This window comes from Lissotriton vulgaris, chromosome 5, assembly GCF_964263255.1.
Source record: "Lissotriton vulgaris chromosome 5, aLisVul1.2, whole genome shotgun sequence".
Taxonomy (NCBI): domain Eukaryota; kingdom Metazoa; phylum Chordata; class Amphibia; order Caudata; family Salamandridae; genus Lissotriton; species Lissotriton vulgaris.
Genome location: NC_141693.1, coordinates 301,137,789 through 301,164,478, shown reverse-complemented (window position 1 = coordinate 301,164,478; position 26,690 = coordinate 301,137,789). Strand labels below are relative to the sequence as shown.

At 46.4% G+C, this 26,690-nt stretch overlaps 1 protein-coding gene across 1 annotated transcript in view; it reads right to left on the bottom strand.

Annotated features, from left to right (window-relative positions):
• Positions 1–16,082: 16,082 nt before the first annotated feature.
• Positions 16,083–26,690, bottom strand: part of MMP23B (matrix metallopeptidase 23B) — a 166,506-nt gene continuing 155,898 nt past the window's right edge. Inside the window, exon 8 of the mRNA XM_086921489.1 lies at positions 16,083–23,889. Within this exon, the coding sequence (XP_086777615.1) occupies positions 23,715–23,889 (175 nt within the window). The 3' untranslated portion in view covers positions 16,083–23,714. The remainder of the gene's footprint in view (positions 23,890–26,690) is intronic.

The following is a 26,690-nucleotide window of genomic DNA, read 5'->3' as shown; positions in this document are numbered from 1 at the left end:
GGATACCCAGAAAACGCAGTCTCAAGATTGGTCTGATTTCGTCGATTGTGCCACTAAGGCTTTTGAGGGCTGGTTGCTGGGCAGTAAGGTTACTGATTATCAAGGATTGTATAATTTGATGATGAGAGAACAAATTTTAAATAATTGTCAGAACCAGTTGTTGCATCAGCATCTTGTCGACTCGGATCTGACCTCTCCCCAAGAATTGGGAAAGAAGGCAGACAGATGGGTTCGTACAAGAGTTAAGCAGAACCAGGGCCAGAATCAAGGTGGTCAGAAGAAAGCAGACCAGAGGGGTAAAGATTCTAAAGGGGAACAAAATGACCAGAAGTCTTCGACAGGTCCCCAACAACCCAAAGAGGGTGGGGGTCAGGCTCCCCAAAAGAAGAAAGAAGGCCAATCCAAAAGATGGTGCCAGTACTGTAAAAGTAAGTCTCACTGGTTTAGTGAGTGCACCAAGAAAGGAGGAGGGCAGACTCCTGCCACTGCAGCCCCTAAGGCGCCTGTGCCCCCTAGTACAGTCAGCAGTGGTAGTGCGCCTCCCAAGGGTTTAGTAGGGTTAACCCTGGGTTCTGAGGGGCGTGACAACTTAGTTGGCACACTCACTCAGGCTGTCCTTGTCAGTACAGGGGACGCAGACGTATCCCCTGACGTAAGCCCCAATACTTTGGGCAAATACCGACAGACGCCTTTCATAAATGGAAAGATGGCTCAGGCCTATAGGGACACTTGTGCCAGCGTCACCATGGTGACGCCTAACTTTGTGGACCCTGGACAGATCATGCCAGGTACAGAATTCCTGGTGACCAATGCAAGCAATGTCACTACCAATCACAGTATGGCAATTGTAGCTTTCTCCTGGGGAGGGGTAACTGGCCACAAGAAGGTTGTAGTTAGTCCAGACCTCCCAGTGGATTGTTTGTTGGGCAATGATTTGGAGTCGTCACAATGGTCAGAAGTGGAGCACCGGACTCACATGGAAATGTTAGGTTTGCCAGCACATGTGTTCGCTGTGACTAGGTCACAGGTCAGGAAATGCCCCACTGAACAGGTGCTGGATCCTGGAACAACGGACCAGACACCTCCCAAGAAAAAGAGCAGTAGGGTTAAGGCTGCGCCTTCCCCCTTGCCCCAGGTCGAGGATCAAGTCTCAGAGGAGGCTGACCTACAGGAATTGAGGGAAACTGAGCCTAGGGAATTCGAACTTGATCAAGTTGAATTCTTGGGTTCAGGGGGACCCTCAAGGGAAGACCTGGGGAAGGACCAGTTAGACTGCCCTTCTCTTGAACCCCTCAGACAGCAGGCTGCTGCTGAGGCTGCTGGGAACGCCACAGGTACCCACAAGGTATACTGGGAAGATGGACTCCTGTACACTGAGTCAAGAGACCCCAAGCCTGGCATGACCAGGAGGCTGGTTGTACCCTTGTCTCAGCGGGGTTTCCTACTTACCTTGGCCCACGAGATTCCCTTAGCAGGTCACTTAGGCCAGACGAAAACGTGGGACAGGCTTGTCTCACACTTTCACTGGCCTCACATGAACGAGGATACCAAGGAGTTTTGCCGCTCCTGTGTCACTTGCCAAGCCATTGGTAAGTCAGGTGGCACGACAAAGGCCCCCCTTATACCAATGCCTGTGGTGGGGGTGCCCTTTGAACGGGTGGGGATCGACATCGTCGGTCCCATGGAACCACCTACAGCCTCAGGGCACAAGTTTATACTGGTGGTAGTGGATCATGCCACCAGGTATCCTGAAGCTATTCCCCTTAGGACCACTACAGCACCTGTTGTGGCAAGAGCCCTAGTTGGAGTGTTCTCTAGAGTGGGCTTCCCTAAGGAGGTCGTCTCCGACAGAGGTGCAAACTTCATGTCGAGCTACTTAACTGCTATGTGGAAGGAATGTGGTGTTAACTACAAGTTCACTACACCCTATCATCCACAATGCAATGGGCTTGTTGAGAGATTCAACAGGACCCTAAAAGGGATGATTCATGGACTACCGGAAAAGCTTCGGCGTAGATGGGACGTCCTGATCCCCTGCCTCTTGTTCGCCTACAGAGAAGTCCCACAGAAGGGGGTTGGCTACAGCCCTTTTGAACTTCTGTACGGGCATCCTGTAAGGGGACCCCTGTGTTTGGTGAAGGAAGGATGGGAGAGACCTCTCAAAAAGCCTGCAGCCAACATAGTGGACTATGTGCTTGGCCTCCGCTCGCGGATGGCTGAGTACATGGAAAAGGCATCTGAAAACCTTAAGGCCAGCCAAGAACTCCAAAAAGCTTGGCATGACCAAAAGGCTGTCTTGACTGTTTACCAGCCCGGACAGAAGGTGTGGGTGTTGGAGCCAGTGGCCCCAGCAGCACTCAAGGACAAATGGTCCGGGCCCTACACCATCCTGGAGAAAAAGGGAGAGGTCACCTACCTGGTCGACCTGGGAACTCCCCGGAGCCCCCACAGGGTGCTTCATGTCAACAGGCTAAAAGCATATGTCGACAGGAAGGACATGAGTTTGCTCATGGCCCTAGATGAGGGACAGGAAGAGGAGAGTGACCCTCTCCCCGACCTGCTCACTCAGAATCCTGACGATGGCTCGGTAGATGGTGTTGTCTTTTGTGGCAGCCTCTCCGAACATCAACAGAGCGACTGTAAACAGGTTCTTCAGTCGTTCAGGCATATGTTTTCTCTAACACCCAGTCAGACCGATTGGTGCACCCATGAGGTTGACACTGGTGACAGCTTGCCAGTCAAGAGTAAAATCTACAGGCAGCCTGATCACGTTAGAGACTGCATCAGAAGAGAAGTGCAGAAAATGTTGGAGTTGGGAGTCATTGAACCCTCGGATAGCCCTTGGGCTAGTCCCGTAGTTCTAGTGCCGAAACCTCACACCCAGGGTGGTAAGAGAGAGATGAGGTTTTGCGTAGACTACAGGGGTCTCAATGCAGTCACTAAGACTGACGCCCACCCAATACCAAGGGCAGACGAGCTTATCGATAGATTGGCCTCGGCCAACTACCTAAGTACGTTTGACCTGACAGCTGGGTATTGGCAAATCAGGTTAGCTGAGGACGCCAAGCCTAAAACCGCATTTTCAACCCCTGGTGGGCATTACCAGTTCGTGGTGATGCCCTTTGGTCTGAAAAATGCACCTGCCACCTTCCAACGGTTGGTGAATCAAGTCCTTACTGGGCTGGATGACTTCTGTGCGGCGTATCTTGACGATATTGCTGTCTTTAGCTCCACCTGGGAGGATCACCTGGTCCACCTGCGGAAGACGTTAGAGGCACTGCAAGCAGCAGGCCTCACTATCAAGGCCACCAAGTGCCAGATAGGGCAGACACAGGTTGTATACCTGGGCCACCTTGTCGGTGGAGGTCAGGTTCAGCCACTGGAGAGCAAGATACAGTCGATCAGGGACTGGGCTCCTCCAACCACCCAGACTCAGGTTCGAGCTTTCTTGGGCCTGACTGGTTACTATAGGAAGTTTGTCAGGAACTATGGTTCAATTGTGACACCATTAAACGAACTGACAAGTAAGAAAATGCCAAAAAAGGTTCAGTGGACAGCGAGCTGTCAAAAAGCATTCGATGACCTAAAGCAGGCCATGTGCACGGCGCCTATCCTCAAGAGTCCGGACTACTCCAAACCATTCATTGTCCAAACAGATGCTTCTGAGTTGGGTGTGGGAGCTGTTCTTTCTCAACTGAATTTTGATGGTCAAGACCAGCCCATTGCTTTTATAAGCAGAAGGCTGACCCCTAGAGAGAAGAATTGGTCAGCTATTGAGAGGGAGGCCTTTGCTGTGGTTTGGGCCCTGAAGAAGCTGAGGCCATACTTGTTTGGTACTCACTTCAAGATTCAGACCGACCATAAGCCCCTCTTGTGGCTAAATCAGATGAAGGGTGAAAACCCCAAACTGCTTAGGTGGTCCATTTCCCTACAGGGGATGGACTTTACAGTGGAACATAGACCTGGTACTGATCATGGCAATGCCGATGGGCTCTCCAGATATTTCCACTTAGAACAAGAAGACTCACCTGGTCAAGGTTAGCTTATTGTTCCGACGTTTGGGGGGGGGTCATGTAGGAGAGTAGGGTCTGCAATCCTATGATCACCCAGATTTTTTGCTTTTGTTTCACTGGTTTACGACTTTCTCTGGCTGTGGGCCTGCTAATCAGACCCACAGCCTGGCTGTTCTCTTTCTAAATTACGATATGTACCCTAGGTGCATTTACCAATTGGTACTGGGCCACCTTATCAGACCCCGTAACGCAGGGCATAGGTGTACCCAGGGCCGCCAGGGGCTGAAGCATGTATTATGCCACCCCTGGCTGGCCTCCTAAATTTGACACAACTGGCTGCACGACAGCTGGGGCGAAGCCGTGTAACCACCCTTCGCTTTAGGTATAGTAGCTCTATATCTAACCATACAATGGACACCCGAGTTCCTATCAGTCACTCCTATGGCAGGCCTTAACAATCCTGAAGGCAGAGTGCGTGGGCTCGTGTGAGCTAGGTTCAGGCCCGAGCCGAGCCCGGTTGCAGTTTGCGGAATCAAGACCCAATGGCTGTTCCATGATAACGCGTACCATAACGGTAACTCCGGTGTCGCGTTATCCAGGCATGTCGAGTAAGGTGTCATACGAATCGGGGTGCTGCCCTCTCACCAATTCTGGCGATGAGGTTAGCATCCCACCCCTCTAGAGGGACACGACATGCACGTAACCGTGAACCCCGGTTAAAGTTAACTGAAGCCTCAGCTCCACAAAATGGATGCTGCCACCACAGACACGAGTCTGACCTCCTGCTGCTGGGAGTCCTTCCAGCGAGGAGCACTTGGACAAAGGGTTTCCTGTCGAGGGCGCTGTTCGCACCGTCCCAGACAGGGTTTGTGTATTCTGGGTAGGTAGGGCTTTGGCGAGAAGGTGACTGCGGAGTGGCACCCCGGTGCTCACTACGCATCTGCCGGTTAGAACCAGTTCCAGGGGCGACAGCCCTGGCCTGGGGAAAGTCCGGCAGGGGAGAGGGGTGTAACTACCCCCCTTCCTGGTCCCACCCTTAGGGCAGGACCTAGTCATGTACCCACCCCTTTCTTTAGAATAAAGACCGGAGCGGGGACCCTTCCAAATTAGATCATCTTTGATTCAAGAACTACTTTCTACGAAAGGACATTCAAGACTCTTCTCAAGATTTCTCCCTTGTGACTAAGGAGTAGTCACCCTGCATCAGCGGGCACCAACTAAGAACTCTGCGGTTTGCTGTAAGTCCTTCCTCAAGGAATCCGACGGCCCAGCTCGACGAGAACCGGCTTCCCTGGCACCTCTGACCTCTACCCACAACATCAGCTCAGCTGTGATCTGTGGGTGCGACGAGACCTCGAGGGACCGGCCATCATCAGAACCTGCACGCTCTTAAAAACCAGCACGACCATCGAGGTAACTCTCTGGTGAGTGCTCTGGGGTCCGAGAAGCCCCGACCCTGAGCCGCTCCAGCACTGAAGTGCAGTCTCCCAGCATCTCCATGATCTGCGTGGGGCCCTTCTGCTCGCTGCTCAGCACGTTGTCTGGTCACTAGCCGCTGGCTTGTGTCCTTCTGTGACGACATCCGAGAATCATCACTGCTGGTCTGGTTGCTCCAGACTGGCCCTTGCTTCCATCTTTGCGAGAAGCACCCCGGACCCTCCTGGTCCACTCAAGACGCCCTCTTAGGCCCACCACGTGGCCCTGAGAACTGCCAAGGCTTGTTGCCCCATCCTGGGCCCAGCGACGCCGACAGCATCATCCTTCGTGGGACAGCTCGCACCTCCGCCGTGGTCGCCGACAACGCCTCCTGGTCCGTGAGACTGCAGAGCCTAGCGTCGCCCACTCACCTGGTCGAGGTGACGGCCAACCGGTGCCTTCCTGGTACCCTCTGACTACTGGCTAGTAGTACAAACTTGGTCCCCTCTGCTTTCAGGTTTCTTCAATCTCCGATCCAGGCTTGGATCTCTACGAACTATTCAGCACTGGTCGCCGGCCAGCAACTCCTTTCTTCCGGCTCCTGGCTCGTCAGCGAAGACCCCGACGCCTGTAAGACTTGTGCAGCCGCAGCCCTCGTGGCTAGGTAACTCGGCATTTCGGTGCCTGCATAGCCTCCTTACTCTAGGGTCCCGAGTCCCTCGCTTCCGACTTGCCTTATCGGGTCCGCCCGAGACCTTAATCTTTCCGTGTCCTCGGACACTTGTTTCTAATTGTGCACTTGAAGTATTTGCTAAAGAGATTTGGTTTGTGCTTAGTACCCTGTCCTCATAAAGAGTACAGGGCTGTTGTGATTCTTAATAAATATACTGTTTATTTTCATAACACTTGTGTGGTGCCCCTTCACTGGGTGTTCAAGGGGTACATGTGTGGTAAACAGCTGGCTTAACACGCCCTCTCGAGTCTTTAGCCTTAGACTGCTCGTATCCACGCTACTAGGATAGCTGGTCTATAGGTTGACTTACAACCAAACACCATAAGGGTCGTTGGAACGATACATAGCGGTCGCTAGAATAGCGAACGTTGCATATCGGGCCACCTTCTCACAACGTACGCGTTGGAATGCGGCGAGATCTTGACGAAGTTGAACAGAGTCTTGGGGTGACTGCTTCACGTCCCTCCATGAGTTTGTGCGGATGCGAGTCATTACGGCCTGCACAAGGGGGTCGAGCGCGGATGCCTCCTGAATGGCTTCAACTGGAACCGTGGGTGGACATGCTGTGTCAACGACGAAATGAAGATATTCATCAGCCACAGAAAGTGCAGCTCGAGCACCAGCTAGTGGGTGGCGCGACATGAAGTCAGCTGGATTTTCAGCTTTCCCTGGTTTGTGGACGATAGTGAAGATGTAGTCTTGCAAACGCAGACCCCACCGTTCAATGCGTGGTGGCATTTTCGCATTGGGGTTTCCGAAGATCGTGATGAGTGCCTGATGATCTGTGATGATCGTGAAATGTTTGCCATAAACGAAAAGGTGGAAATGTTCGCACGCCCACACCACAGCTAGGCTTTCTTTCTCTGGTTGGGAGTACGCCCTTTCAGTGTCCGTGAGACTTCGGCTTGCATATGCGATGATGTGTCGCTGATCAGAGTCTTCGCGGTATTGGGCCAGGATGGCACCCAGGCCCACCGGGCTGGCGTCTACTGTAATTTCTGTTTTCTTCTTTGTATCAAAGTATGCCAAATTAATGGCGGACCCAACAGCTTGTTTGATCACAGAGAATGCTTGGTGGCACGCTTCAGTCCATTCAAATGGCTGACCCTGACGAGTGAGCTCTCGTAGTGGATAGCTGATCGTGGCGTAGTCGCGAATGTAGCGTGCGCAACAGCTTGCCATTCCAAGGAAAGAACGAAGGTCGCTCACGTCTCGGGGCTTTGGAGTGTCAGCAAGAGCCGCTACTTTTTCAGGGTCTGGTCTCATTCCCTCTTTGGAAAATATGTGTCCATAGAACTTTAGAGTGTCTTTGTGGAACTCGCATTTGCTGGCGTTAAGTGTTAGGTTTGCAGTCAATAACGCGTGGCAGACCCTGTCCAAAGCGGTGTCATGTTCTGTTTGGTCTTTTCCAAATACTAGCAGATCATCACTGTAATTAAAGGCGTTTGGAATGCCTTGTATGACCCGTCTGATGGCTTCCTGGAAGATCTCGGCGGCCGAGGAAATGCCGAAGTTCAGGCGTTTATAGCGGAACAGGCCTTGATGTGTGGTGAAGGTTGTGATATATCTCGATTTGTCATGGAGCTCCAACTGGTGATAACCTTTGTTTAGGTCGAGTTTGGAGAATACTGTGGCGCCGTTGAGTTTTGTAATCATATCGCTGATGTGTGGTCCGGGGTGGCGTTCCCGCTCGATGGCGGTGTTGGGTGCGCGCATGTCGACGCACAGCCTGACCTTGTTGTCCTGCCCCTTTTTGGGGACCACCACGACTGGCGATACCCATCGGGTGGGTCCTGTCGTGCGTTCTATGATGTCTGTCTGAAGGAGGTCTTGGAGCTTGTCGTCAACGGCTTGTTGTAAATGGAACGGCACCTTCCTATGGTGTTGAGCGATGGGTGTCACGTTTTCGTTGATGTGGAGCTTCACCTTGAAGTGGTTCAACTTCCCGAGACCTTTGAACAGATTTGGGAACTTTGCTACGATGTTGGGAGCATCTTCAGTTATGTAGAGGAGTTCTACAAGTTTGTGTCTTTCTGCTGTGGGTAGACTAAGCAGACAGTCTGCCACATCTGGTCCTTCTACTACATGGATGTAAGCATCAACTTTCCGGTCCTTGAACGTGAGAGTGGTGTGAAAGCGGCCCAGGCAGGGCAGTGGCTTGCGTGACATCCACGTGAATATGCGGACAGCTGCGGGTTCCAATTTGGGGTTTTGCTTCATGTTGTGATATTCTAGGGCGCAGATATAGTTTAAAGAGGCTCCAGAGTCCAGGACAAATTTGGCTGGATGGTCTCCTATCAGGATGTCAAGCTTTGGATATCGCTTCAATCGGTCCGGGTCTGATACCATACAGATATATTCATCACTGTCTTGTGATGCTGGAGTGTGGGATGATGATTCGCTGGAAGTGTCTCTGCGTGACCGGTAGGATTCTGTCGTTTGACACCTGGTGCGGTGACCACTTCCGGAGCGATCTCTTGATTGATAGGAGTATGCAGACTGGATGCTGGAGTTTGACGAGCTGGATGAGCGTCCTCCTCTCTCTTTTATGGCTCGTGCGTGATGGCGCGTGTTGTGTCCTTTGGCCGACGTTCTGTGAGTTGACTGCTTGGCTTGACATGCAATCTCAAAGTGGTTGTCTCTCCCACAGCGGTGACATCGCTGACCGATCGCTGGACATTGTCCTGAGTGTGGGTAGTCTTGTCCACATCTGTAGCAGGTGGGCGCAGACTTTGCGGACTTCGTGTGTCGCTAGCTCCTTTTGGAAGATGTCTTTCGGGTAGTGTGGGTCTTGTGGGATTTAGACGTGGACTTGGCAGTCTTGGAAGACCTGTGCGCCTGAACTCGCATAGCATGGTCCTTTCGATCTGATGATTTTTGCGTCCCCATCCGTTTGGCATAGTCCTCCGCCTGATCATTGATTCTTGTTAGTTCTTCAATTTCTTCTAGTGTATACAGGTTTTTTAGGAGTCTCCGGCGGAGGGTTTCGGATTGGCATCCATCAATGATGCGGAGTCTCAGAGCGTCTTCTGTTTTGAAATTGTCGAAACCACAGTACCGCGCTAATCTTTTGATGCGCATGATGAAATCGCTCATGCATTCGTCTTTTTCTTGCGTGGCTAGATTGAACGTGTGGCGTTCGCAGTCTACGTTGCGTTTGTGAAGAAAACGTCTATCAAGGGCAATTTTTACTTCTTCATAGTTGGCGGTGGCTGCATTAGGTAGTTCTTTGATGATTTGCGCAATGTCCGGGCCTATCAAATTTCTCAGGGCCACTAGTTTTTGCTTGGGGTCCTGCACCAGGGATCCTACCATGTAATCTTCGAAGTCTTCACTCCAAATCTTCCACGTTGGACCCATACTATTGCCTGGCGTCAGTGGCTGTGGTTGACGCATGAACGAGGCTCCAATGGGATTGTTGGTCATCGTGGGCGTGTTAACTGGAGGAACTGGGCCTCCTGTACTTGTTGGGCCTGATATGTCGTTCCCTCCAGATGAGCTATCAGGGTTTGTATCGGACATCTGCAACTGACTGACTGACTCTGGATAGCTGGATGGGAAGTCGTCCTGGTTTTTATTTTGTTACTGGCTTCAAAAGGGTGCTTTCTTTATATTGTGAGGTTTTCCTTTGCTCTGAGGGGTCTTTCTTTGCCTTGAATGCGTGTCGCCCGCCTTTTTTTCCTTTCAGCAAAGTCCTTGGTGATGAATGGCGCCTGACCTTAAGATGGCCGCCATCAAGGGTGCGTGGATTGATTTAAGCGCTAGCGCCTGACCCCAAAATGGCTGCCGCGCGGGACATCGTGTCTCGCTTGTATTCACTTGCACCTGCTGCTGGTTATGTTTGGGCGCGCGGGGAAGGCTGCGGGGTTTGGACTCACCCTCGCTCCTCGCTTAGTCTTTGTTTCTGGCCCCTCGCTCCTCGCTTTGTGTCTGGGGGCAGGCACTGCTCTTCGGCGCTACGCGCAGCCGATTGCTCGCGTCTGGGGACACGTGGTGGCAGCGCTCTGTGACACGCGCCCTTCTCTCAGCAGGCAGCGTCTGAATACACACGGGGTGGCGTCTGGCACGCGCGCTCCGGCTTCTCGGCAGGCAGCTTGGTGCTCCGTGACTCGTGGCAGCTCCGATGCCGGTCTCGGCTTTTTGCGCTCTTTCCGCGTAGTCGGGATTTGTGCTGCAGGATTCGGTGGTCGGCCACACTGGTTGGCTGAGCGATGGTGCTGCTTGTGGGTTTTATAAATATCCCATCCTCGTCGCCATTGTCGCAGCGCTCATTGTAATAAGACACACCGAGTCAGAGGTAAGGTCGTTGCATGCTTCTTTATTCCCTGCCATCCTCGTACTGGCTTACAGACTACTTTCCTTTTGGATGTCACTTCTTGTTCCTCTTTCCTGTTCGCCTGTCCTGTCCTGGAACAGGGTCAGGCGAGACGACATGACAGTATGCACAAGGGAACCCATCAATTAATAGGGACCGTGTGTAACTGTAATATATAAGGAACAAAGCCCCCTAAACAAAGCAATATATGTTATTCCTCTGGGAAAACAATCATGCCCTGGAAATTTGTGGCTCATTATGAGCACCGGGTTCTTCATTGAGATTCTATACCCGCCTCCCCATGGCAGGTGCCTCTAATTATGTGTGCTTGTACAGTGCAACATGCTGGCCCTTCACTTGCTCTTAATCGTCCATACACTTGGAATTGCACGTGCCCTCGATCACTCACATTATGCAATCCCTATCACTCATCCTTGACCAGTATGGTACATGCCCCCAACTGACTGACTGTGCATGGTTATGTCACCATCCGAACACCCTTAGCGCCCGCTTGCAGACTCCATTTTTCTTTCTTTTCTATTTTTTCTCCTTCCCTGTTCTTATAGGTTTCCTTTATTACTCGCAGGCATGCATTACATTGTCCTGATGATGACTGCATAGCTTTAGGTAGTTTGAAACGTTGTCAAAACAGGACACTGGCCTGATTTTAACTATGTACTATAAATTGTGGGTGCAGAAGTTTTCAAATGTTTACAATTGTGACTGTAACACTAAGGGATATGTGTCAGACATTTATTTATGCCTGAGTGACTTTGTACAGTAAGCAGTTTTTGTGCCCTGGATGGTGGTTTTTCCCTACAACTGGCTTTTAATGGTATCAATAAAAATACATTTTCATATGATTGATTTAATCAAATATCCTGGTCATGATTGCTTTGTCCGAGTATTAACATCAGGGCCGGACTGCCCGTATCGGGTACCAGGCATTTCCCCTGTGGGTCGCCATGGTGGGGGCTGGTTTTGGGCCCCTGGGAGTGCGTTTTTGTTACCAGGGGCCGGCAATATCGGAATCGGCCAAAGTCAGCCCTAACAGACAGCTCGGCCTCACTCCCCCTCTCCCCTTCAGGGAGGCCGGCCAAGCAGTTTACCAAGACCGGTTTTGGTTCCCAGTCCAGCCCTGATTAACATATATTACTTTGTTTAAGGGCCTTGGTACCTTATAAGTTACCACTATGTTGGCATGCGGCTTGCCTGTTCTGGATGCTTGCCAAGCTTCTAATTAGGTGTTACTCCATACGTTCATGGAGCACTACTGTTTGGACATCCAGGACTGTTGAGATGTGCATTTGCCCTCCCACTCCTACAGGACTTTTTAGTTTGAGCCGAAGCACAGGCTCACCACCTAGGAGGTACTGCTTTGGTATCCATTCAAAAGGTGATGAATTTTCGGGTACAAGTATCTCTCAGAAGAACAAGTGACTCACCTTCGGTAACACTTTTTCTGGTAGATACTCTATTTAACGTGAGATTCCTCACCAATCCACCCATCCTTCGCATTCTGTGAACTGGAGTCTTTTCCATCTTCCATCCAGTTTGTCTTGGCCTCTGCCTCTGGAGACGCGAACACCCTGGAAAGCAAATGTCACTTTCGGAGCAAAATTATGTTGGTGTAGAGCTGCACAATGCCATCTACAGGCGCGCAAAGGTGCTACTGAAAAGTTTCCGGATACAGTCTGACGTCTGGTGCAATATTCAACAGGTGAGGAATCTGCCGTTAAATAGAGTATCTACCAGAAAGAGCTATACCAAAGGTAAGTAACTTAATTTTGAATGTTACCTGTCTGTGAAACTTTTGTAGTCAGCCACAGCTTTAACTGTGTGCTTCATTGTTCTTTCTTACTTACAATGTCACGTATTTTTTAATATTTTTAAATTATTACATTTGAAAGTTGCCCTTCGTAAGGTATATTGAGATAGGGTGGGTTACAAGACCTATGGGAATGGTGCAATACCCTCTAGATGTGGTAGGCCGTCAGGGGGACTTCTGATATGGGTGAAAATTAATTTAAGGGTAGACATTGAGGAGATACCCACCAACTCTGCAGATATACTAGTTTTAAAGATTACAGCTTATAATGGGAAGAATTTATTTCTCATAAATGTTTATAACAGGCCTTCACCCTCCTCAAGAGAATCACTGACCATTGCTAATTTAGATTGTCTTCTGAGCAGACTAGATCCCAGGGAGGATTTTGTTATTTTGGCGGGTGACCTAAATTGCAATTTCGAGCCAGTTTTGGGTCTTAGTGAAATTTTTGACGAGGAAGACCAAGCAAACAAAATCCCTATCCTGGAGAACGTAAAACCTGTTAAGTGTACAACATTGGGCTTGCAATTGATTAATCTATGTACGGTTCACTCACTTAGGGCCTGTAACGGACGGTTACCCTCCGACAGCTCTAAAAAACCAACATTCATCAGGAACAATTACAAAAACAACTTAGATTTTGTGATTGCTTCTGTCTCCCTCTGGCCTCATCTTTTGGACCTAAAAGTAAGGGAACGGTTCGAAAGCGATCACTATCCCTTAAACTTGACGTTGGACGCTTATTTGCTCAACGATATGGCCCAGCACCCTATACTTGAGGAAAGTGATGCTGTTAACTCTGAGATCCATATCAGTAACAATAGAAGATCACTCAAATGGCCATTTATTTTGGATCACAGTGACATTCTAAGTGAAATATATTTACTTTTGGCAGGTACCTTTGGCCCTTACCTAGCTGCAATAGGCGATGATGGAAGTAAAACTTCATTCCTCCGAACTCATCAAAAATTCTTTGCAGACCTGAGGCTACTAGTTACTAAGATGCCAAAAAAAAACAGCAGAATATCCAGAATCTGTCCCATAGCAAGCCATGGTATGACAGATCCTGTAAAGAGTCAAAAAGGGAATTGCTAATGGCAATAAAGAGTAAATTACCAACAGATGTCAAAAGAGCTAGGAGTAAGTACAAATCTGTTCAGAGAGCCGCAAAGATAGCATGGGAGGAAGACAAATGGGCTGATTTGTTGCTAGCTGCCAGGTCGCGCGACAATGTGGCCTTCTGGAGGCTGGTCGCAAATGGGAACCATGCAGGTAGGGTAACTAAAGATGTCTTTTTGGATGAACAAACTTGGGTCACACATTTTACAAACCTATATAAGAAATACGGGGACCCACACATGAATACAAACCCAGAAAAATTAGAACCTCAAGTAAACCATTTGGACTTCACTTTAGGAGAAACAGAGTTAGCAATATCACAAATTAAATCAGGGAAAGCTCCAGGCTTGGACAAAATCCCGGGGGACCTATACAAGCACGATCTAGGAGTATGGGCACCTTATATTAATTTTCTGTGCAATACATTTTCACGTACATTAGTATTTCCTGAAAGTTGGAAGGGAGCGGAAATCGTTTTAATTTTTAAAAAAGGAGATCGGATGGACCCGTGTAATTATCGGCCAATAAGTCTAATGGACATTTTACAGAAAATTTACTCACGACATATCTTATTACGCGTGAGTAATTGGCTAGATGAAAATGATTTTTTAACTAAATTCCAAGCCGGTTTTAGACCGAAGGTCAGCACAATAGACCAAATCTTTAGATTCTGCTGCCTCTATTGGAAGTACGTAGTGATTAAGAAGTCCCATCTTTATGTTGCCTTTGTAGATCTAAGGGCCGCTTTTGATTTGGTGCCTCGTAATCTCTTATGGGAAACCTTGAGTGCAGCAGGTATCCCAAATAATCTTGTCGTTCAGATCAAAGAGTTACATGAAGGGAACTTTGCAAAAGTAAGATGGGGCCCTAACGGTGAATTAACTCATAAAATACCCATCGAACGTGGAGTACGTCAGGGTTGTGTCCTGGCCCCGACGTTATTTTCCCTTTTTGTAAATGACATCCCTTCCTTTTTAGGTAGATGTAAAAATGACTCTCCCAAACTGAATGGCGAAAAGGTGACATCCTTGCTATTTGCTGACGATACGATTTTGATATCCCAAACGAAAAATGGCTTACAGACTTTATTGAATACTTTCAATGAATACTGTAGCCAAAAAGGGTTGGAGATCAATGGCAAGAAGACCAAATGTATGGCCCTAAATCCAATTAAACCGGATAAGGGCTGTCTAACATTAAATGGAATCAAGTTGGAATCAGTGCCTTATTTCTCCTACCTAGGGGTGACTATCGATTCTAAATTTACTTGGAAAGCCCAAATTGATAAAAGCAAATTAATCTATGCCCAGAATGTAAAACCAATCCTTAGGGAGCATAGTATGAGCACAAGTAAAGCGGTGTCCCCAGTGATGGAATTATTTAAATTCAAGGTCCAAGCATCTGTCCTTTACGGTGCCGAAATATGGGGTACTGGGTCCAGGGAGATTTTTGGTGTTTTGGATAATGATTTTATGCGTAGCCTTGTAAGGGTCCCTAGAGGCACCCCACTAGTTCCCCTGGAGCTCGACTTAAATTTCAAAAGGACAGATTACCATGTGTTGATCCGACCTCTAATGCTGTGGGTAAGACTATGGCAGGTACCCGAACTCCAAGATTATCGAGACCGGTTGAAGGAGATTATGATTTTGGATAGCCAAAGCAATACCCCTTGGCTAAGACATATCAAGACATGGTTGAACATTATAGGATTGCAACATTTTTGGGAGAATCCAGAGCAATTACCTGCAAACCCCAAAATAATCCTAAAAAGGGCCTTTTGGGCCTTTATGTTAAGTAGGACTGTAAATAATATGACCAATGGTACCTTGGTTGCAAAATTCCTAAACTTTAAGGATGAACCGCTCTATGAGATATTTATGGACGAGATAGAGCCGCCTCTTGCCAAAACTTTGTTTTTAAAATTTCGATATCGGAATTTATTAATTAAAACCACGTTGGCAAGATGGGCTAGGAACCGCGATTCAGAATCCGCAGTATTGAATGAAACTTGCCCTATGTGTGACCTCAACCAGACTGAAAATGAACAGCATATTCTATTTATCTGTCCCTTCTATCTACAGGCGAGAAAGAAGTGGATCAAACCAATATGCCTACTGTTAGGCCTGAGGTCATGCTCGCAGGCTCTGAGAATCCTAACAACAAATACATCTCAGAACATAATATTTAGTGTTAGTAGATTCTTACTCTCCATCTTTTATCAAAGGAAAAAATAGGGCTACAATTGTAACTAAACTGATTGCTTGGGATTGACATGATGGTCTACCCCATGTTCTAAGAATGTATGTTTCCGCCCAATTTATCCTCCGACTTGTATTGTATTGTACTGTATTGTACTTCGTATGTATTGTATTTTGTATCTTAGTGATAACACGTTTTAATAATTTTTAATGAAATGCAATGTAATGTATATACTGTCTTTTATGGCATTTTAGCCGAAATAAAGAATTTAAATGAAAATATTGAGACCTATTTTTATAAATCATATATATACATAAGTTTTATAATTTTCTTGTGTTTAACTCTCAATAAAATTAATTTTGAGACAAGTGCACATTTGTGCAGGGAGATGCAACAATTGATTAAAAAAAATAATAATAATAAAAAAAGGGAAATGAAATGTCCAGACAGTGAGGAAAGTTTCACTAGCCGTAGAGCAACTACTCGTTTAATTTTAAATGAGATCTGTCTTGGAAATAGCTTCATGCACATTTAAACATATCTTTTCATGCATTTTAATGGAAAACAAAAAAAACTTTCAAGTTTACCAATCTGTTACTATTGTATTTTTTCACCAAATTCTTTTTAATTTTCATTATCATACAATAATACATTTCAAATGTACTTAGAACAATGGTTAAGTAAATCTTTCATAGCACTTATTTAGATCTTATATTTTTTATATCCCGACTAAACCCTTTACCCCAACTGCAAACCATACTTACTATTATAGTTGTTGGTAAGTGCAGAAACTCAGTTGTGGGGCCTCACATATACCTGAATGGTCAAGCTACTTATATTCGCAAAGATTTCTTAATTATCTCCCCAGAGCTGTATGCAATGATTCACTTAATCCCCAACTTTACACCAATTATAGACAGATTATTTTACTCAATTGCAAGGCCTTACGTTTCAGCGATTTGAAGCTTCTGTCATTCTAGTATAGTAAATAACAAGGGGGGAGCAATACTTACAGAATTCTTTTGTGTGATTAATGTGCTTGTACTTTTCTTCTTGTTAATACACGCCAGATTTCGATAAACCATTGTGCTATGTGTGGGGCTTGGCTCTTCTTCCAATAGAAATCCACTAATTGTGGTAATGGCTTATTATGTGAGGGATTCATATCCATTTCGTGAACACAATTTGTCCGGTAGTATCAGGTCTCCACTCCAGAATAGCCACAGATGGTTCTAACGGTATTGGGGTACCCAAGTACTTTTTTAATGTAGTAAATATTTATTTCCAGAATGTTTGTTTGTCAGTGCATGAAGGTGCCTTTGTGCTCGCTACACCTCTGGAACCAATCAGATTGTATGGGAGAGATGCAATACAGTTGATTGACGGTCTGGTGCCATTAGTAAACTCCTTTATAACGTGTTTGTGTAATAGAATATATTATTATGTCCTGGGGACGTCTGACCAAACAGTCTCCCATTCCTATTCAGATATTTCTCTTTTCACACCCCTACCTACTTTTCCTGAAATTCCCTTTGGCGTCTAATTACACTGCACTGCAATGTTTAGTATATATTTGAGATGAGCCTTTTTGATCCCTACTTGTTTTGCACTAATTTCTCAAATTGTGTGAGCTCTCTAGTAGCTGCAGCAAGGTTGGTTAAATCAAGAGCCCAACGCTTTATCTGGCAGCATCAGGAGCTGTTCCTTTTCTGTTACTCGGTATTGTAACGTGCAGTTCTGGAGGGAACTGATTTTATCATGGTGGAACATGTTTGCACTCTCCTTTACATCTCTGAAATGTAGACTTGGGTGATGTTTAGGACTTGGTGAATAGGGTATAGGGCGAAGAAAACATTGTCATGTCTCTTACTGCTAATTGGCCCTAGACTTTGTGGGTGATTCTCGAACTGTGCCAGATCCCATAAAGAACACCCTGCTAAGGCCTTGTCCATGAGTAACAATGGTATTTCGTATTCCCTGGACGCACACTGTTATAAGCAGATGTGCTGCCCTGGAATATTTTACTAGGTCAGGACAGGTCAAACATTCCCATCTTTGGGTTTATAACAATATTCTGTCAGGATACGAACCTTCCCTCAGGGCCACACACAGGGAAGAAGCTGACTTTGAGACACTTGAATATATACTATTGGGATGTTTATTAGCAGGGATTGTAACAAATACAGACCCGGGCAGAATATTCTCTTTAAGCACATTTATTCGTCTCATCCTGGAAATATGCAAAAGGCTCCATCTACGAAGATCCACTTGAATGTGTTTAATCAGATTGAACCCGTTAGCTCATCTTCACCATCCTGGTATTTGCATGCCAGTCTAATGGACTGGGTGGGTTTCCGGTCTTAGAGGTGTCGCCGACTGCAGCTTTTCTTCTTCATTCTAAAGCACAGATAGACTGATTTTTGCACGTTGACCTTCAAGTCTGAAACTTTTCAAACTCCTCGACCCTTTAGGACCACAGGGAGTGAACTCTCTAGGTCGGTCAAGGTCAGCAACACATCCTCTGCGAGAAGGTAGGGTTTTTGCGTTCCTTGGTTGCAAATGGTGGTTTTCAGTGCTGATTTTTTTTTTAAGGCCAATAGCTCAATCAATCAATCAATCGCAAACAGCAGAAGGAAAAGCAGGCATCTCTCCTTTGTCCGCATGTGGAAGGAGATATCCCAGTATTCCCTTCGTTAATCTTGACGGCTGCCTTAGGCGCTTTCTAGCTGACCAGGATCCAGCTCTCAATCTTCTCTTAGCCCAATTTTATCTTGGACCTCCTCTAGGAAAGCCCAGCTCACCTGATTGATGGTTCTCTATGCATCTATTAAAGCCTGGATCACCTGGAGGTTACTTCCTCCTTTGGCCCTTCTTTGCCAGCAAGGCTAGCCGTCTGATATTATAGCTTCCTTGTCTATTTTTAATTAAACCCATCTGGTCAGCATAAATTCGACTCAGCAGCTTATCTTCAAGTCTCTAAACTACGATTGTCCAGAATAACGTCGCTTTGTTGTTTAACAAGGCTACATGTAACACAGTACATTAGTTTCCTCAGTTTAGGGACCAAGGTTATATCTGCTTCTATCATGGTGAGGGGCGGGGGGGTGTCTGACCCCATTCGAAGGCCTTAAGAAGTTACATAGATCAGGCGTTTGTTTTTTCACCTGTGGGAAAACATCTTGTAGTAAGCTAGGGTGATTCCGTCTGAGCAAGCTGCATTTTTTTATATTCATTTTTCATTGAACATTAATTTTAATTACTATCGATGGGCCCTCCAATGATTTTCTAATTTCCTGTGTTAGTTGGCCAATTGCAATTGTTGAAAATTGCCAGGACGTCTTTTAGGTCTTTTTGGCTAGTAGGGTTAGGATCACAAAATACCGCAGATTGCCTCTTGTTTATCCTTCTCACAGATCGCCCTAGTTCCCTGTGTCTTCTTCTCTACAGCTACTGATCTTTTAGACAGCAGGTCCCTACCTTACATCCTCTTCATAGAATTGCTGGCCATTACGTAATAAGGTGGTCTCTGCCATATTTTCCCTTTGTGACACAAATTGACCTCTAACAATGGGCAATTGTCTTTTCATTTTTTGCAAGGTCTTTTTTTTAATCTTCTGCTTCTACCTCTTTTATGTCACGTCTATTTTTCTCAAGAAGTCTCCTTTCCGGTGCTCTCTTCACTGCCAAACCCATTTCACCCCACGCTTTGTTGGCTTTGAAAGGACCCCAGACCATGTCTGGTGAGATCTTTGCTGGTCGTTGGCTTTAAAAATACTCCTCAGTCTGCTCAGCCATTTCCTTCTTGAGAATGGGCCCCTAAATATGTTAGTTTCTATCATCTTCCATTTCTTCCTAAGCTTAGAACATTATCTCTCCTCTCCAAGTCATCTCTATGAGTGTGCAATCTGATATGGAGATGTCAGACATTGTCATGTCTGATTAAGTCAAGGAGTGGTAAACACACACAAGTAACCTGTATGGAAATATGTGAAGTGCACGAAAGATAAGAAATCCGTCGCTCATGGGTGAGGTACGTGGCTGGTACGGTGCTTCCTTACGTCTGCTATTTTTAGGGGCTTCTGCATTAATGCCGCCTTTCCCCCTGGGCACATTGAGTCTCTGGACCTTTTCACTTGTTGGCTCTCACCATTCTCATGCTCCTGTTGCTGCCCCCTTGAATTGGGCAACACCTTGAAGGTGTCCTTTCCAGATGCATCTTCCCAGAGTGAGGTGGGTAGCAGGGAAAAGCTAGCTTACAACTCACCAGTAGTTTCCTTTACTGGTCTGGTGCACCCTTTGTTGGGTTCACCAGGGGATCTTTCCCCACTGAGTGAGAACTCCACTCCTGGCTACTCCTTATGGGACTTGCTGTCTGTTTCAATCCTTCTGTACTCTTCTGGCAGGTCATGCTCACCGGGCGATTCCTCTGGGTATACTTACTTATCACTGCCTCCGTAAGAAGTGGTCACTCTTCTACAGACCCTGCTCTCTCTTCCTGCTAGTCCCTTCTCCTTTGATCCACTTGTGGACCTTTAGACTCAGTGTCTGCAGACACCTTTGCCCAACATGGAGCCCATCCTCTGGTTTACTGCTTGTGTTTGGAACTCTGCTTCTCCTCTCAGATGCAATATCAGTCTGTTTATCACCTTGGGTAGCACCTGGGAGTCCCTGCAAGTCTGGGCTGATTTCTCATCTGTGCGAGGGCCGGAGGAGGGGGGGGGGGTAGGGGGGTTAATGTGTTTCTGCAAAGAATAGGAGTGGAGCTCTGCTTCCTTGCGTCTTACTCTTGCCTGGCCCCAAACATTTTAAATTTAAGGAGGTATTCATGGACAGACAGGATGGATAGTCTGAGGAAACAAATGTGGAAAAGCGAATGCTGGACTTGAATAGGGATCATTCTCTATTTTTTGTCCTTTAAAAATATATATTTGCCATAACTTATTCAGGGGCTTGGTGACGGTCTGGAAAACAATACCACGTGCCTGATCCTTGATGAAAGGGTGATTACAGGATGACACCATGCTCCAGACTCGCCTGACCCTAAAAAAACACACCCAGAATAAGGGTAATCCCTAAGGACAGAAGATCAAGACTGGTGCGAGCCTTAGGCCTGACGTATGTGCATGGTATGCATGCGTAGCACAGCACGGATACGACAAACAGCCGGGCTTTTAGTATGGGCCAAAACATGTTGGTATTTACATAGGGTTCAATAAAAATCCTAAAGACGCTTTTTATTCATACCCCAGGTACCCTATGAATAAAGGAACTCTTTGGGTATATTTGTAGCCATTCTCAACCTCCTACTTTTCGTACTCCTCATCTTCCCCCTCACCTGTATGAGGAAGATAGTTGTGAATATATAGACAATGGGCCTTCATTTGTGCTTCTGGTACACTAACCATTGTTTTATGAGAAAATCATAAGATAAATCGGTTTTCTCTCAAAGATGGTTTCTAAAATCCTAGACATTTGCCATTGGGTGAAATTGCCTTAGAACGCATCACAATTCAAAAAATGAGCATAGCACCACCAATAAATGTTTTATATTGTGACCAAAATCGGTGATCACCCTTTCTATATGAATATTTTGTGACCCTCAGAACGAGGCAGCCACTAGAATGCATTTCAGTAGGAGAAAAGTGGCAGAGCCTTATCACCAAAAAATGTAACTGGTATTCCTCTTGTAAACTTCCATCTCAATTGTGCCATGGAAAACACGCAACCTATCAAACTTGTGAGTTTTACTCCAAATTTTGCGGTTCTGGTTTACAACCGCAATATTATCCAAGAGGGAGTTCACTCCCAAGTACTTACTGTCAGGGTGGAGAAGGCTCTCTGCTTAGCCCTGTGCTTCTGACATGTCTGGTAAATAACTGCCTGGGAGAGTCCCCTCCGTTGGATAATATTAAGTAGAACATTGGATTGTTGGGAGTTAGGACATGGAGCGGGCTAGGACAAATAATGGTGGTTATATAATTTCTAACCCAGCATTGCTATGTTTATCTTTGTTTCTTTCTGTTTTATTTAGAAAATTCTACCTTCAGTGTGTGGGAGATACTAATAAAATTATAGGCCTTCATCCTGGCTGTTAAATGCTCTTTGCTACAACCAGGTTGACGGCCTTTAACCACAGATCTAGCTCCTAGCAGCCTGTTATCACGCTACATTATTTATGTGCCTACAAACAATTCAGGTTGAGCTGGTTGGCAGCCTCTTCACCATGCTGACTGTAGAGGCGCGTGGTCTTGGGTCCAATGTTCTGGGACAAAACACCCACTGGATGCTCTACCTGCAAACAGGACAGCACTATAGTGAAATTGGACAAAACGCCCAATGCATGTGATGGACCAAGTAGTAAATCATCCAGGTGTTGGGAAGAGTCAAAATTCCACACACGGGCTAAGGGGAAAACTAATACCAAGAGGACGTGTGGCTCAAGAATGTCATGCAGAAGCGAGAAAGCAATTTCATGTCTAACTGGGCGAGATTTCATATCTAACTCCTCAATTCACAAACCCATTGAGGAGTATTCTTTTGTATGCTCCTACACGCCTTTTTTGAATCAACCAGAAATGTGCAATTCCCTACTAGTAAAAGTGCAACGATGGCACAGTACTTCTTGCATATGATTATTCCCTGACATTGCCCCCTTTATTCCCATTTAGATCCTTTGGGTCCATTTCATGAAAGGCACGTGAGAACATAAGAGTACTACTCTACACTCTCAAATGTTTTTGTAAATAAGATCCACACTAAGGATAACAGAACTAGAGCTTTGCCTATGATTTAACAGGTACCTTAAAATTGCTGATGACGCTACAACAGTCCGAGGTAGAAGCTTCGATCAAAACACTGGCCCAAAGAAAAAGATGAGGCTTCAAGGTAAAACTGGCAGACCAGGATCCCAAACATAGTCAAAATCAACCAATATTTATGACAAGTGACACATTGACTACGAAAGGCCATACATCATTTCCTAAATACCGCTCCTTCAAATTCAACCGGGTAAATCAACATTTGGGCATACAGTGATTTTCATTTCTCACAATGTTTGTTGTCCCCTTTAAATATGAACCAAGCAACCACAGGAAAATAACTATGAAATATGATTGAGGCAACAGTCTGTTGCGAATATCTCCCTGCAGATGTAACATCTTTGACAAACAAAAATCTGGGTAGGATGCTTGGATTGACTTCTGCAACCAACAGATGCACTTAGCAGTAACTGGCGGACAACACATACTGATAAAGGATTATTCTATCCAGTAGATTTTAGGAAATCTAGAGAGAGAAAGAGTGAATCGGGGAAGGGAGAGAAAGAAATCAAACCAGCTCGCGTGATACCTAATGAGGGTGAGCACCCACTCTAAAGATCTGTGTTTACCGTGCAGATTACAGACTTGAATTCCTACAGTGCAGACTCCGCAATATATCTGCCTATGGTCAATAAAATGATACAATTGGTTAACAGTAACATTTGCTATCTAAACCCTTCATGATACCTTCTTATATGATGAGCAATACATACAGGGTGGGTATTTTTTACTATCAGTAGGATGACAAAAAAAGGTCTCCTATAGCAACACCATCGATCTTGGAAGTCCTCATCCATGATAGCTGCTACCAGCATGTGATGCAAGAGATGATGGTGTACCCCAAGTAACTAAAATGCACCAGAATGTCAGTCCAAAACCAGGGGCATGCGGCAACATGAGTTTTGCTAAGAGGTCACTGGGGAGTTGAAGGAGACTCCTCCACAAAGCCAACCACATTGACATGCAGTTACATTATCCTCAACTATAATGTCACTTGGACTCTGATAAGTGAATAAGCATAGGTGATATTTAGTCACTGCCTGGTGTGTTGTTGGGCTCATTAAGCAAGAGACACCATGCTTCGCACCTGAGGCGCTGGCGGCAGCACCCCTGTCACAGTCCTGAGCTGTGGCAAGGCCCTGACCACCATGACCTCTGCAGAGGGACCTTTCATGTTCAGCTGCTACTCTGGACAGAGGCCACCTCCAGCGAAATGTCTCCTAAATGTTCTTGAAGCGTCACAGAAAAGAGGAATAGTACAGGTCCTCCTGGGTTACGTCTGAAGTTGTATCCGCCACGAATACGTAGTAAGGACGCGCTCCTTCTTTTTCACCATGCACGTGTACAGCCCTTCATTGATTGCATTGGCGATGATACTGAGGTGGTCTTCATTTAGGGTGAAGTAGCCCGGGTAGGAATATTCCAGAAGTTCCTTGTCTTTGAACCAGCTGCAAGGACAGAAGAGGTAGCATCAGGCACAGACATGCAGACATTCTGCTAAGGTCTTCCTAATGATCAGCTACAGCCAGTGAAGACCAGGAGTGAACTAGCAAGCATGAAGAAAAGGACAGTTCTTTAGAAAGCATGTCACTCAAATGCTAGTGGAAGTGGGGCAAAGTTAGCCACAGCCCAGGCAGTGCCCAGCATGTCGCTACTCTAGCCATCTTAGGAGCATATTTACAATAGAATGGCAAAGCACTGCATTAAGCCAAAATTACTAACGGCATGCTCCGCCATTCTAAAAATGCTGGGATGAGCTCTATTTACAATGATATGGTGCACCCCTGCTCTTTCCATAGCGCTGGCGCTAAATTCAGCTGCCTAGCCCCAACGCAGGCACCCTTGCACCATAGTGCAAGGGTGCTTGCATTGAGGGAATGATTGTTTATGTGCAGGAAGGAATACCTTCTTGCACATAAACAAGTGATTTCAAACTTCAATGTGTGCTGTATTATGCAGCACACATATAAGTTGCAAATCGTCTTTTTTTTAATGAATGTTTATGTGCAGGAAGGGCACCTTCCCGCACATAAACAATCATTCATGGCAATTTGCTCTTTCTATGTGTGCTACCCAATGCTGTACACACAGAAACAGCAAAATCGAGGAGAACTTAATCTTTTCTCCTTGTTTCGCCATGTTAAGACCAGGTGTTGTTTGGTTTTAATTTTAACGCTGTCCATATTCACACCACCCTGTAAATAGAGGACAGCGTCAAAAAGTAATGGGTGTTGTGGCAGAACGCCCACCACATCACCCATTGCCTGCCCCTTTCACGCTAAGTGCTGCATGAAAGGGGCCTTATTCACAAGGCGGCTTTAAGTCACGTTAAGTGGCTTAATGTTGCTTTGTAAATAAGGCGAAGGGTTTACCACCAATGATCGTCCCAAAAAGTGATGTTCCTGTGGCGATAAACTCTTGTAAATATGCCTCATAGCCTTTTGGAGATCTCAGCTTCTCAGGAAATTACTTGACTGTCTACAAACTGGCCTGTTTCTTTTGAGGTAGATGGTGGTTATTGCAGGCAATGCACCTGCACTAGCCTTTATTTACAAATCTATGAAAATCAATCATTATCTCACATAATCTATCTGCATTATAGCTCAGAATATGATAGCCACTGATGGCAGATGCCTTGAAGGACATCACTTCACTCTTCCAGCTTGGTGTGCATTGGACATCTTTGCTTTGTTATTTTTAGATTGAATTAATGACAATAGATGATACTTTAACCTTTTGTGGTATATTGACCCCACATTCATGACCTTTTATCTTGTGTCAATGCCCACCGATGATCTTTTCTTATACTACATATAACACAATTACTGGGTACTAGGTAAAAAATTATATGCATGCATTCCATTACTTGCAGCTGTGTATCACAGTGCATGTCATAATACCTATATAATTTGATAGAGGCATCTAGCTGCAGAAATGTTTCCAGCAGCAGTACCTTTGCACAACTCCGTAACGACTTTGTACGCACATGCAACATCAACGTAGTCCATATAAGACACCCTCCAATGCACTGACATAAATTTCTTCTTTTCCGTGCTTCAACACGGATCCAGGAAAGCAGTTACCGATGTCTGTTTTTTGACCAACTTCAAAGTTTTTCATCAAAAGAAACAGTGTCCCTTTTTTCATGCCCTCGAGTTTTAAGACTTATAGGTCCTGGTGTTAGCAGATGTCGGCTACGGACCCTCATTCGATGTGTCTGTGGTGCCTGGGAGAGCACCATGATTCTACAGGGTGTGACTCCTGACACCTATTTCGGCCAAAGGCAGTCAAGGAGCGGTGGATGAAGCTTCTTGCATTGCAGATGATGCAATCCTCCAAGACCTCCAATTGGCCTCCTTCACACTCCAGGGTCCGCCCGCGGGGATGCTCCTCCAGGGGCTGTTCGCGTGGACGTCTTTCTCCATTCACCTCCCACAGTATGTCATGACGCAAGCGGTCAAAGCTGCGTTGTTCCCACTCTATACCTGTGGAGTTGGAAAAAGAGTCTACCCTGTGCCTACCTCTGTTGCAGATCAGGGAATATTATTTTTCCCTTCATAATGTTCTTGGGTCTCCCTCCGGAGTGCCCTTGGGCCCCAAGGAGATACAGGAGGCAGAGCCTACGACGATGCCCACAGGTTCACCCTTGGCATCAGTCTGGCAGTCAGATGCCATATCTCTATCTACGCCGGTGAACAGCCCTTTGAGGTTATCAGCGTCAGTGCCTGGCTCGAAACACCCAATGTTAATGTCGACACTGATAGTGCACAGCCCTCCCAGCCTGCCACTTTCGGGAGCTGCACCTGATCGACCGATGCCGATGATGGCGCCACTTGACGCCTCACCACTTTCCCCCTCCCTCTCCAGCGCCAATGACGGTGCCACTTAACACCGATAGAGCCGGCTGGTTCAGGCTTTAATCTTGGGCCATTTGAAGATCTTGGAGAGGTTATACATGCTCCCCACTCTGACCCACCCCCGGTGGATTCTAGTTGGGTTTTTAAGTTGGTTGATGCAAGTGGTTGGAAGTCTTCTCCAGCCTTGGACCTTCTGTTCCCCCCTGGATTGGCTTCAGAGGGGAGCTCCTCGTTAGCTGAGAAGTGGGAGAGGCGGCAAACAGGGAAAACATCTGCCAAGCAGGCCATTATCTAACATAGAGGTGGGTTTTTAATTAAGCTCGAAACCTCGTTTCTTCAGGTTCCAGGTGCAAGTCCACTGGGAGTTTATTCCAGTAGTTTGCCGCTAAATA